At 42.5% G+C, this 11,822-nt stretch overlaps 1 protein-coding gene across 1 annotated transcript; it reads left to right on the forward strand.

Annotated features, from left to right (window-relative positions):
• Window positions 1–1,353: 1,353 nt before the first annotated feature.
• On the forward strand, window positions 1,354–10,676 carry LOC138837956 (arylacetamide deacetylase-like 4 family member 1). Its single transcript, XM_070036952.1, has 4 exons — window positions 1,354–1,521; window positions 3,869–4,085; window positions 4,815–4,878; window positions 9,908–10,676. Exons 1-4 carry the CDS (start codon window positions 1,354–1,356, stop codon window positions 10,674–10,676), a joined length of 1,218 nt encoding a protein of 405 aa, XP_069893053.1.
• Window positions 10,677–11,822: the final 1,146 nt, after the last annotated feature.

Raw genomic sequence — 11,822 nt, forward strand, 5'->3', positions numbered from 1 at the left:
GGGTTCATTGCCAAAAGTATCCCTTAGGTGCTTCTGGTAAAGCAGATCATCATAGCAGTAGAAGGATATGACAGAGTTGATCGCATTGTGTTAATCAAAAACCAGACAGGGGGTGGGGGAGGGAAAGGGCCAGGGATAACACAAAAGTTTATAATAGGCAGGCATTGACCTACTTTCTCCAAATAAGACCCAAGTGCTAGCACAGAAGATAAAAATGTGGTGTCCTTTGCTGGGGATTGAACCAAGAGCCTCATGCTTGCATGCATTCCCCCCTTGAGCCATACCACCAGCTACTGACTTTATTACTAGACAATTTGAGATTCAATAAGGCCACTGGTTGAGAAGATAATTTCCACTGAAAATACACCTTGTTCTTCACAGTTCCCATGAGGGAAGCATTCAATCTGGGACAGGCACAAACAATGAAGCAATGTCTGCTCAGAGGCGGAAAGATAGGAAGCAACATGCAAAGAAGTTTCTATGGTGTGTCTATATATAGGAAGACAAAAGCAAGCCAGAGTCACCTGATTTACAGTGGGAGGCTGAAATGATTTCAGTCCAAACCAGGGCAATTATGTTCCCCTTGGTTGTGTTGTCCCTGGTCATTGAGTAATCATAGGAGGTAGATAGTATCTTAGCATTGACAAGCCAAGAATGGTGGTGGTTGTGGGTGTGCAGTCTGCACTTCTTGGTTTATGCATGAAAAGTGTACTCACAGGTAAGTTATTTGCTGTCTCCAAACCGAGGAATTGCTGTCCTTTTTGGTTCAGCAAGGCCATAGATGTCAAAACACGAGTATACAAAAACAGGACACTAATATAAAGACTAATTGTGATGTTAATTTTTAGTTTAGCATACCAAGAAATTGAGGAGGAAGGGCAAGACTCAGCTAAGGGTGATTGTTCTTCCTCTTTTACCATGGTAAAGACACAACCTAGTTAATCTCTGGTTTTCCAAGTGAGAGGAGACACACAGGGCTCCTTACAGGACTTCATGAATGTTTTCCCAACTCTCTGAGTGGCCTGGCCATGGCTTTGCAACATCTCATAGAAGCCTCTTTCCCACTATCTGTCCCTCTCCTGACCAGATTGGAGAATATTAGGGTGGTGTGAAAATACAGCCTTGACCTAGAACCAGGAGCCCAGGCTTCACAGATGTTGGGCCACAACGTGTCCAGGGCAGGATCTGATGCAATCTCTTTTCTCATTTTTCAGTATGGCAAAACCTTTATCTCTGTGGGTGATCCAGACTTTGCAAGCTATAAAGTACCTGGGTCTGTGGGCAAGAGATAATCTTAATACCTTCTCCAGGTGGCAGGAGTTCCTCAGCCCATTCTGAAGGAAGAAGCACACCATGATTGCTTTGTTGGTGATCCTTCTCACTGTTGGGTACATCCTGGTCCTGGGGTTCAGCTTGTGGATTCTCATAGACTATTGGATGTTTATTGATGTTCCACCTGCAATCGTCCACACAATGAAGTTTCGGATTCTGCACTCCTTTGGCCATCTAATATTCACATGGGTAAATTTGTTGTTTTTTTTTAAATTATTGTATCATGCCAGAGTACTGAGAAAGGAAGCCTTGGGACAGCGTTTTGCAAAAAGGTCCATAGTCTACAATCAGGCTAATACATATTGATCAATGAAAAGATGCCACACCTTTTGCTCTGGGCTTATTATGGGAAAACAAAGCAAATGTGATGGCCATAAAAATGAGCCTTGACTGTCCTTGTGTCCACTCACCAAATAGGCACTTAACAGAAGAAACTCATAGAGTAGGTTCTAAAAAGAAAGAATCTGTGGTCTTTTTGAGTTAGATAATGAGTTGGTATAGTGCCTAGTGGCCCTGCCTATGCAGGACAGCATGGGTTAAACAGTCCATAGCAAACTGTGTAAAACACATCCTGTTACTCATATATCACTGAGGCAAGTGAGACTGTAGGAGTCGGTGGCTGTTGATATGTTTTGGAAGATTGGAACCAGCAGTTATGCACCAGAGAATTGAGTTTAAAATCTCCTGGACAAAGGTTTGCTGCCAGTGAAATTCCTTCATAAAACTGGGGAGGATAAAAAATGTTATCTGTAACCTAATAGCATCTGTCCAGCTTTGAAACTTAGCTAAGATATAGAACAATAAGAGTAATGTATGATATTAATACTTGAATATTTTTAATGTGTCAGTACTTGGTTTAGAACTCAAGGCCTCATGCCCTCACTCAGCTTCCTTGATCATGTTTGGTGCTCTATTGCAAGAGCCACACCTTTACTTCACCATTTTGTTGTTTCTTTGGAGGAAAAGGAAGTCTCCCAGATTTTCCTGCCTATGCAGGCTTCCAGTCATGACTTCATGAATCTCATTCTCTTAAGTAGTTAAGATTAGCAGCATAAAGCTTCAATGCCCAGTAAAGTTATCCATTTTATTTGGCCGATAGCTATTTGTCTTAACCATAGATAAGTACTTAGGCATGAGAGATCAATGCCATCCTAAAAAACAATAATAAAGATGTAGAGAAGACAAAGGAAGCAGAGTATATTTCGGCAAATTATGTGAGAGTATGTCCAAGGGGTGCTTGTGGAATATCAAATTGTTTATCTACCTATCTATATCTACAGAGATAAATAGTGATACATACGTATATGTTGATATAAATATATAAGTTGATACATACCTATGGACAGGGTAGAGTCTGTCTTGTTTTAGTCTGCCTTTCTGCCCCAGGATGCTAAGTTCTATTAGGGAGATCAGAGACCTTCAGAACCTTCTAGCTCTTTGGGGTCCTCCAGTGAAATGGCAAGTCAAAAGGAACCTCAAATGGAAACCAGATTCCATGCTACAATTCCCATTGTGATAATGAATCTGTGTCAGCCATAACCAGCCAAACTCATTGACTCAGCCCCAGCCTCAGTAGTACAGCTGATCAGAAAGCAGATTAACCATCACTGTGAGAAATTTATAGCTACCAGAGTCCATTGCCTATAACTTTAATTGCTATAGCGTAAGGGTAACCCCAAAGTGCCTTCATCACACTTAGAACATGCCATTGTCCCTGACAAGAAAGGGCAGATGCTGAGAAATCATGAAAAAGGCAAATCATCTTTGCAAAATTCATTCTGTGCAGATTTCATGCACTCAGAAAACCCTGCTGTTCTGAAGAGGGCACCACCAGGAAAAGTGAAGTTGAATCACCTCATTCAAGGTTGAGGTAGTAGTTCAGCAACCTTCACAAGGGGAGTAGAGTTTCCAAGTCTGTGGAGGCGGGGCTGAAATTGCAGCAGGTCCCTACTCAACCTTTGTCTTTGCAGTGGAATGTGTGGAAAAAGAGGACCCTAAGAGTTGGGTCTTAGGACTGTAGTGGTGTAAATTTTCTCCTATGTGTATACAGGGAATGAGTGAAGTAATAAAGGAAGTCTCCATTTGACCTTGGTAATGAGGTGCTGGCTGGTAGAAATAATGTAAGAATTAGCATTGATCCAAGGCAAGTAGCTCAGGAGTCTTTAATATGAATGCAATAAGAATTCCATCTGAAGTGGCGCTATAGCTCAAGTGGTAGAGCGCTCGCCTTGAGCTGAAGAGCTGAGGGACAGCGCCCAGGCCCAGAGTTCAAGCCCCACGACCGACAAAAAAAAAAAAAAAAGAATTCCATCTGATGAGAATGTATAGCTTTCCTGGGTTTCCTGTTTCTCGGTTCTCACAACTACTTGACAAGCATCAGTGTCCATAAGCCTTAGGGGAAACTGATGAACTCATCTCCATATGGGAGCTGTGTGCACACTGTCTGGCACTGGTTTCAAAATGGCTCAAAGCGCTTATTGAAAGGAACTGAGTCTTGTAAACAGATAACTCAACTTTGTCTCCAACTCTCCTCCAGGGGTGTATACTTGAGAAGCTAAGAATTTGCTCGATGCCCAGATTTTGTCAATTTGCACTACACCTACAGCCAATAAGGAAGGACCCTAGAGTGGTGGTGACCAACCTGCGATTTGGGACAATCAGCGTGAGGCTGTTCCAGCCGAAGGCAGTGTCCTCCTGCCCCCGTCGAGGTGTCATCTTCTACCATGGAGGGGCTGCAGTGATAGGCAGCCTGGGTAAAGAGCTTTCCTGTTGTGTGGTCATGGAGGAAGGGCCTCATTACCCATCAGCCTCATCTAGCTATCCAGTGACCCCTGGGAGGGGCCAATTCTAGCTGTCAATGGAGCTTAGTGGAGCTCAACCAAGTAGAGTTGAGGAACACACCATCAATGGCATTGGAGCTTCCTGCCTGAATTCTTCACAATATGATCTCTCAGTGCAGGTGTAGGTCAGGGATTTTCCAAAGAGGCTTCTAGATACATGGCTATGACTCCTTCCTTCCTTTCTATTACTGCCTTTATCATATCCTCTCTGCCTTGTAGAACCTCTGACAAACCCCCGCATTAATTACAGTGGGCCACTCAGAGACACCAACTTCCTCACCAAAGTGAGTATATAAAATTTTTAATCTTCCTTCCCCTAGTCCAAACTCATTAGTTCAAACTTCTAGTCCAAAGTCTATTTCAGATGCCTACGCCTTCTAGGGTCTCAATTTACCATACTGTAAAATTAGCATTGCAGAAGTTAAACCTCATGGTCCACTTGAGCTATGACATGTGGTAAATTGTAGATAGATATCTAACATTGCCTACACAGAGCTTCACAGTGTTATTTCAGAGGAGACAATAATAGGACACAGGCAGTCTGTTATCCAGAGGCCTACAACAGCAGCTGCTCTCAGTGGGGCTGTGGTGGCAAGTGTTTGTCCTCATCATGGCTTGAACTCTGTTGTTCCTGTCTTGCAGATGTGTACCACAACATGTGCAGTTTCCTGGCCCTGAAGACAGACTCAGTGGTGCTCTCAGTAGGGTAAGTAGAGTAAGAGAGAGAGAGTAGCAGTCCAGAAGGATGATGTACAAGATCAAGGAGCCCTGACCACAGGTGCCCTTTTATACATACATTCACTCCCTGACAGATGTAAAGTGCCATAGGACATCAGAAGGGTGGAAAAACATCACCTAAACCGGGCATGCAAGGATCAGCTGTGCTAGAGTAAATACAAGATCACAACCCTCCATTTTACACATTTTTCATCACCTTAAATGCTGCAGGAGAAACTTAAGAAGAATTAGGATTTATTGTTTCCATTTATTTGAAAGGCAGGGTTGTTCTGTTCCTATATCTATCTCTTAAAGTAGGTCATCATTGTGGTAGGAGGACATGGCAAGGCAGAAGTGCTTACACAATTGTAATCAGGAAGCAGAAAGGACAAGAACGTATCAGAAACAAGACACAATTCAAACACAGTAACCTACTTTCTCCAAGTAGCACCCAATCTCATGTCCTAATAATACCTTGATATTACTTTGATATTTCATCACTGGATTCATATAATGCTGAATTAAGATCCATCTTTGTCCTATAACCTTTCAACAATTGGTTCCAATAACTATGGAACTAGCATTCAATCCATGAGGTTATTATGGATACAATGTATCCAAACCACAACATTTTACAATGGACTTCAAGGGCTCATAGGCATCTCAAACTGCAAAAGACATTGGTCCTTATCTAAGATTCCTCAAAGTCTTACAAGCTACACAATTGTTCAAAAGTTCAAGTTCAGGGGCTGGGAATGGGGGTTAGTGGTAGAGTGCTTGCCTAGCACATGTGAAGCCCTGGGTTAGATTCCTCAGTACCACATGCACAGAAAAAGCCAGAAGTGGTGCTGCGGCTAAAGTGGTAGAGTTCTAGCCTTGAGCAAAAGAAGCTCAAGAATAGTAAGTGCCCAGATTCTGAGTTCAAGCCCCGTGACTGGCAAAAAAAGTTCAAGTCCAAACTCAAATTACTATCATGGGTCCTTGAAAACGTAAGAGCAAGTTAAATTCTTTCAAGATGAAATGGGACAGAGTAAACACTCTCATTCCAAAAGGGAAGTATGGGAGTTCCAGAGCAAGAAGGAGAACAGAGCAAGATCAAACCATAGCTGGGAAAACATTAAGCCATGTGGTTCCCTTTGAATCATCTGGAGTAAAAGTTGTGTGGTGTGATCTCCAAATGTTCCTGTGGGCTATGTGATTAAAACCCAACTTCTTCTGTCTTGCACTGGCTCTCATCACTGCCTGCAGATTTACTTAGCATATAACCCATTTTCCTGACATCATCAACTTCTTTGTGTCTCCACTGCAGCATAGCTTCAGCCTCACACCTTCCCCCACCAATTACCCATCTCAAAGACTACCTGCCTTCAGGGACTCCAACACTGCTCTGCTTTGCCTAGCTTCTCAGGCTTTCCTTTGAATTCTCAGTGGAACTATACAACACTATCTAGAGTAGTCATGGATGATGCCAACAACTGTGCACCAACAGTGTAGGGAATAACTGGGCCTCTGTGGCCCACTGTGTCATTAGCCAACTACTGCAAGGGCTACTGACCATGGTAAAATAAGTCCTGAAGACCTAATTTCCTATAGGTCCTATGGAAGGAAGGTGTTCAAGTGTGAGTATAAACTTTCACAGTTGATCGCCTAAATGGATGGGGTCTGGACAATTCTGGAGATTCTCTCAAGGGATCTTTCCCATTCATTAGGAAACTGTTGTTTCCTTTTACTTAACTATTCTCTTTACTTAACTATTTTCTTTAACATCCACAGACACTATGTACAACAGTTTTAGTATAGTTTTAATAATTGTTTCTGGGAAAACTTATCTATTTTTCCAATGTTCCTGCTTTGTCATTTTATTGCCAATTGCCTTTATCTCTCACAAAGTCTCAAGGCATGGGAAAAATGGAGAGTTCTTTGCAATACTGTTACACGAATGGCATTTAATCTGATTCCCAATAGAAACCTGTCTCTACCTCAGACCTCATGAGCACAATCTGTTATGTCAACGTTCCTATCAGCATTCTAGTCTTCAGATCTTCTCCCAGAATCACCTACTTCCCTCTAGGTCCACACTTGGGGGCCTTGCCACCTTACATACCAAAGTTTTCCATATTCCTTCCACAGACCAGTTCCTAGGGCTTAAGAACCATATTCTAGTGTGGTGATGGCAACCATCCTACTTCTCTGCACATCAGTTCAGAGAAGTGGTCCGCATGCTGACCATTTTGTAAAAACTTATTTTAGCTCATGGTTTCAGAAGTAACAACTCAGAGCCAATTTGCTCCACTGATATGGACTGATCATAAGGTGAAAAAACAGAGCAAGAATCTCATCAGTTGTATCAGAAAGATGACAGTGAGGGTCAGTGTCCAGAGATAAGGTATACTTGAACAGCACCTTCAGTAATCTACTTCTTGTAACAAGATCTGACCACCAGTCACTTCCCTATAATGACAAGAGATTGTGAGTCAAGAAGTGTTCCATCCATTATTGAAGTAAGAGCCCTCACCATCTTGTTACCAGACTGTGATCTGAGTTGGGTGTCATTCTAGGTTCATAAAATCTCCCTCAAATAATTGAAGAAGACATTCCCTATGATCCTAGCTATGCAGTAGTCTGAGATCTGAAGTATATAGTTTAAAGCTTGCCCAGGTAGAAATTGTCTTCAGACTTGTATCTCCAATTACCTGCCAATAATGTCAGATGTGTACCTGTGACTCAAGTGGCTACAATGGTAACTTTGAGAAAAAGTAGCATAGGGAAAGCTCTGAGTACTTGAACCAAAACAAAACACCACAGACATGAGTAATGAGAGAAGCAGAAGTTCACTGAAGGGAAAGTGGGCTATAGTGAGTAGGCTACACTCCCCAGGTAGCCAGTGAACCTGAGCAAGAGAGAGACAAGGCCGAGGAATGTTGGCTGGGATATTAGGCTATTTAGGCAGAGGGAAAAGGTGGAGAATTCCCCCCACAGGAAGAATGCTTATGATGTGACATAAAGTGGAATTTTGTTTTGTTAACCAATCAGAATTGTTTGCCAACAGTGCTTTTTGATAGTTATAAAGGTATAATGTCAGGGGCAAATTAATTGGCTGCTCTTACAAGTGACTATGAGAACAACAGATTCTGGTTTCTTTGTGATTCAATCAGGTCATGTCTCAAGGATTGGCTCTACCAAGTAGGAAACAAGACTTGGATAAGTTAGCCTTTCCCACATACCTCCTATCCAAACTATAGAATGACTGAGCTATTAGGGAATACTCGAGAGATATTTTGGAAATGAACCCTAAAAGCAGTGAAGATGTTAAGTAATCTTAGTAAAATTAAGGGGAGAGTTTTCACAAGTATAAAAAGTCTGCTAATGGGCTGGGAAGGTGGCTCAGTGGTAGAGCGCTTGCCTTGCATGCATGAGGCCCTGGGTTTGATTCCTCAGCACCACATAAGCAAAAAGAAAAAAAGCCAGGAAGTGTCGCTGTGGCTCAAGTGGTAGAGCGCTAGCCTTGAGCTGAAGAGCTGAGGGACAGCACCCAGGCCCATAGTTCAGGCCCCTCAACTGGGCCAAAAAAAAAAAAAAAGTCTGCTAATATCTTTGAGAATTAAAAAAAAACATCAATATTTTAAAATTTGCCTAGACTCAATACCACAATGTAAAAAGAAAAGCACAAAATAAGGTGAATCTGAGATTCAGGGTAGCATGTCTTTCAGGGGAGATATGGATGAAGATGGTAGGGAATCAGCATTGTCTGCAAGCCTAGGTCAATGTCCTATTCATCATCCCTGATGGTTCTACAGGTTGACAGTTCTTTGTTTAAACCTACTTATTTACCTACCTATGTACTTTCCTATGTACTTGCCTACCTGCATATGTACATACTCCCCTATCTAACAACTGCCAAAAAATGCAAAGATGAATGTGGAGAGTAACTAAATATAAATCATGTTCTTGGAGATAGCAACAAATCATTGGAATGAAAAAAAATGGGCATTGATCAGTATGATTCTGTATCTAAGTCCAAAAGATCATGGAAAGTCAGTGTGATACAGTTTAGAGAAGGGGGTGAGTGAAGTTTTTTAAAAGACTGTAATTTTATGCCTCATTGATGGACTCATTCCATTTGGATTTCCTCTGCATGAGGCGCCAAGGCAGCTGTAGGACTCCAATAAGTTACTAAGTATCACTAGACTATTTTAAAATCACTAAGAAGAGGAAAACCTTTCCAGTGTCACAACCTGATCTCAACTGGCTACTATAGTATCTGAGCTTCTAACATAATAGTCCATGATCCAAAAAGCCTTAGAGAAAATGAAATTCCATAACAGAGACCACAGCAAGGTGTACTGCAGCCATTGCACTGATGCCTCCAAGGTATTTCACCATGTGGTGTTATAGCAGATACTTGCAGAGATCTGGCCCATGGATCAGAGCAGATTGATGGGCAGCTTTGGAATTATGCAGGGAGAAAAGGAGCTTCAGACTTACCAAAGGGTGCCATAGGACCAGTCGAGGAGAAGATGGCCGAGAGAAGTTTCAATTCATAAATAACTTCTTGTTTCTTATATTACCTCCTCTTCTTTCCTGTTTACTCCAATGTGGAAAAAAAAACAATTTCATTATGATGTCAATCTTAGCTTCCCCATGTCTGCTGTAAGACTGTGAGACCAACAGTAGCTAAATTGCCTCTCTCCCTAACCCCCAATCCCCCCAAACCTGCATCTGCCCTTATCATTGTTTATTTTGTTTCCAAAGCAAACAGATTGGAAGTTTCAGAATCCTACGTTTGTTTGCCTAAGGAAACAGATACTGGTTTGGATGGAGAACTTTAGCTACTATGACTCTAAGCAGGTTCTTCATATGCACACATAGAAAAGATGGGAATCCACATGTTTTTTGGCTACACACAGTCTGAGGACTTTATCAGAAGTTGTCTCCTCAGTGTGGTAGAGGACACTGTTCAAATGGCGTCTTCTAACCCTCTGCTCACTAGGGTACTGGGTTTCCTTTTTCCTCCACAGGTACCGCAAGCTTCCTGACTACCACTACCCAGTCTGTTTCAGGGATTGTCTGAATGCCACCATCCACTTCCTGAAGACACTAGATACCTATGGGGTGGACCCCTCCCGGGTTGTGGTCTCTGGAGACAGCTTTGGAGCTACCATTGTGGCATTCGTCAGCCAGGCCTTGGTGGGCAGAACAGATATTCCAAAGCTCCGGGGTCAGATCTTGGTTTACCCTGCTCTCCAGGGCATCAATTTCCAGTTACCATCATATCAACAGAACAAAAAAGTCCCAGTTCTTGTCACAGAACTCATGATATGCTTCTGCAGATATTTTACAATTGACCCCTCCTGGAAAGATGCCTTGTTAAAAGGTGCTTGTGTTCCTGCCCATATCTGGGAGAAATATAAGAAATGGTTGAGCGCTGACAATCTCCCTGAAAGGTTCAGATACCAGTACCAAGGAGAACTTCCTGCACCTTTTAATGAGGCTGCCTACCTGGAAACCAGACATATTTTTGAGGTAGAAAATGCCCCCCTCATAGCTGATGACCAGATTATTGCTCAGCTTCCAGGGGCTCTCATAGTGACCTGTGAGTGGGACATCCTCCGAGATGATGGCCTACTGTATAAGAAGCGCTTGGAAGACCAGGGAGTCCCTGTGACCTGGTACCACGCAGAAGATGGTTTCCATGGATGCTTAGCATTATTTTCTAAAATTCTTTTTGATTTCCCCTGTTGTGAGAAAGTATTGTCTGCCATAGTCAAATACTTAAGGGAAATATGATGAATTTGTTGTGTGTCTGTGGTAATGAATTTACTTAGTACCTACAAGACCCTAGGTTTGATTTACAGCAATGAAAACAGAAAAGAGAGAAAAGTAAACAAAAACTAAGAAAAAAAACAGCACCACCCATGTAATTGTAATTCTTCTGTACAGTATGTTCACAAATAAAATTAAATTAAATTTAAAAAAAAAGAAAAAAAACAGCACCAAATAAACAGAAAGGAGGACTAAATGGTATATCCAAGAGGCCCTGATGAGCTCAGATGATCTCTCCACCAGTTCTACAGCACTGAGGAAAATGATGCTATCAAAGGCAGACAACATGGCTTTGGTTTGGTCTCTTCTTTGTAGCATATAGGCCTGTGCAGAATAAATCGCACTTATATGTCATGCTGTCTGTGGGTGAATCTTCCTCTTGATGCCAAAGCTTTCCAGGGACACACTCTTTCTAAAGGTGGAGTCACCTCTTTACTCCTGAGGACATCGTCGGTCCAACAAAGCCCAACTTGCAATGCCTCTAGCTGAGCTGTTAAACCAGTCATCCTTGGGCTGGGCTTCAAAAAGAGGGCTTTATAAGAAAGAAAGAGAGAGAAGGAGCAAAGTGAGGAGAAATGGCAGCCAAAGGTGAGTTCTGATGAGCTTCAAGCTTTGTGTAGTTCAAGTCTTTAATCAGAATTTCTGAGGTAGATCCCTGATTCCCAAGAGCCAGGTCCTTAGGGCCAAGTCTTCCATGGGAAGTGTAGAGGGATGCGAACATCCATCCCTAAGAGAGTCAGGTGCAGACTCCTTTCTCAAGAGAGCCTCTGTGTCCTGAAGGTGGTTAGAAAGTACATAGTCCTAGCCAGGCACCCGTGGCTCACGCCTGTAGTCCTAGCTACTCAGAAGGCTGAGATCTGAGGATCACGGTTCAAAGCCAGCCTGAGCAGGAAAGTCCGGGAAACTCTTCTTTTCAATAAACCACCAGAAAACTGGAAGTGGTGCTGTAGCTCAAGTGGTAGAGCGCTAGCCTTGAACTGAAGAGCGCAGGGACAGCACTCAGGCCCAGAGTTCAAGCCCCACTACCGATAAAAAAAAAAAAAAGCACATAGTCCTGGCTTCGCCAGTGTCATTCTCTCTGTTCATAGATAACTGATGGGGACCTTTCAT

The sequence above is a fragment of the Dipodomys merriami genome, unplaced genomic scaffold, assembly GCF_024711535.1.
Source record: "Dipodomys merriami isolate MVZ:Mamm:240054 unplaced genomic scaffold, mDipMer1.0.p SCAF_28, whole genome shotgun sequence".
Lineage (NCBI taxonomy): Eukaryota > Metazoa > Chordata > Mammalia > Rodentia > Heteromyidae > Dipodomys > Dipodomys merriami.

What these genes read in the sequence shown, in the direction of transcription:
- LOC138837956 (XM_070036952.1), top strand. Translation starts at nt 1,354, where the DNA reads ATGATTGCTTTGTTGGTGATCCTTCTCACTGTTGGGTACATCCTGGTC. An exon ending in GCCATCTAATATTCACATGG is followed by an intron (nt 1,522 to 3,868) that starts GTAAATTTGTTG and finishes ACTCTCCTCCAG; the next exon opens with GGGTGTATACTTGAGAAGCT. An exon ending in TGCAGTGATAGGCAGCCTGG is followed by an intron (nt 4,086 to 4,814) that starts GTAAAGAGCTTT and finishes CCTGTCTTGCAG; the next exon opens with ATGTGTACCACAACATGTGC.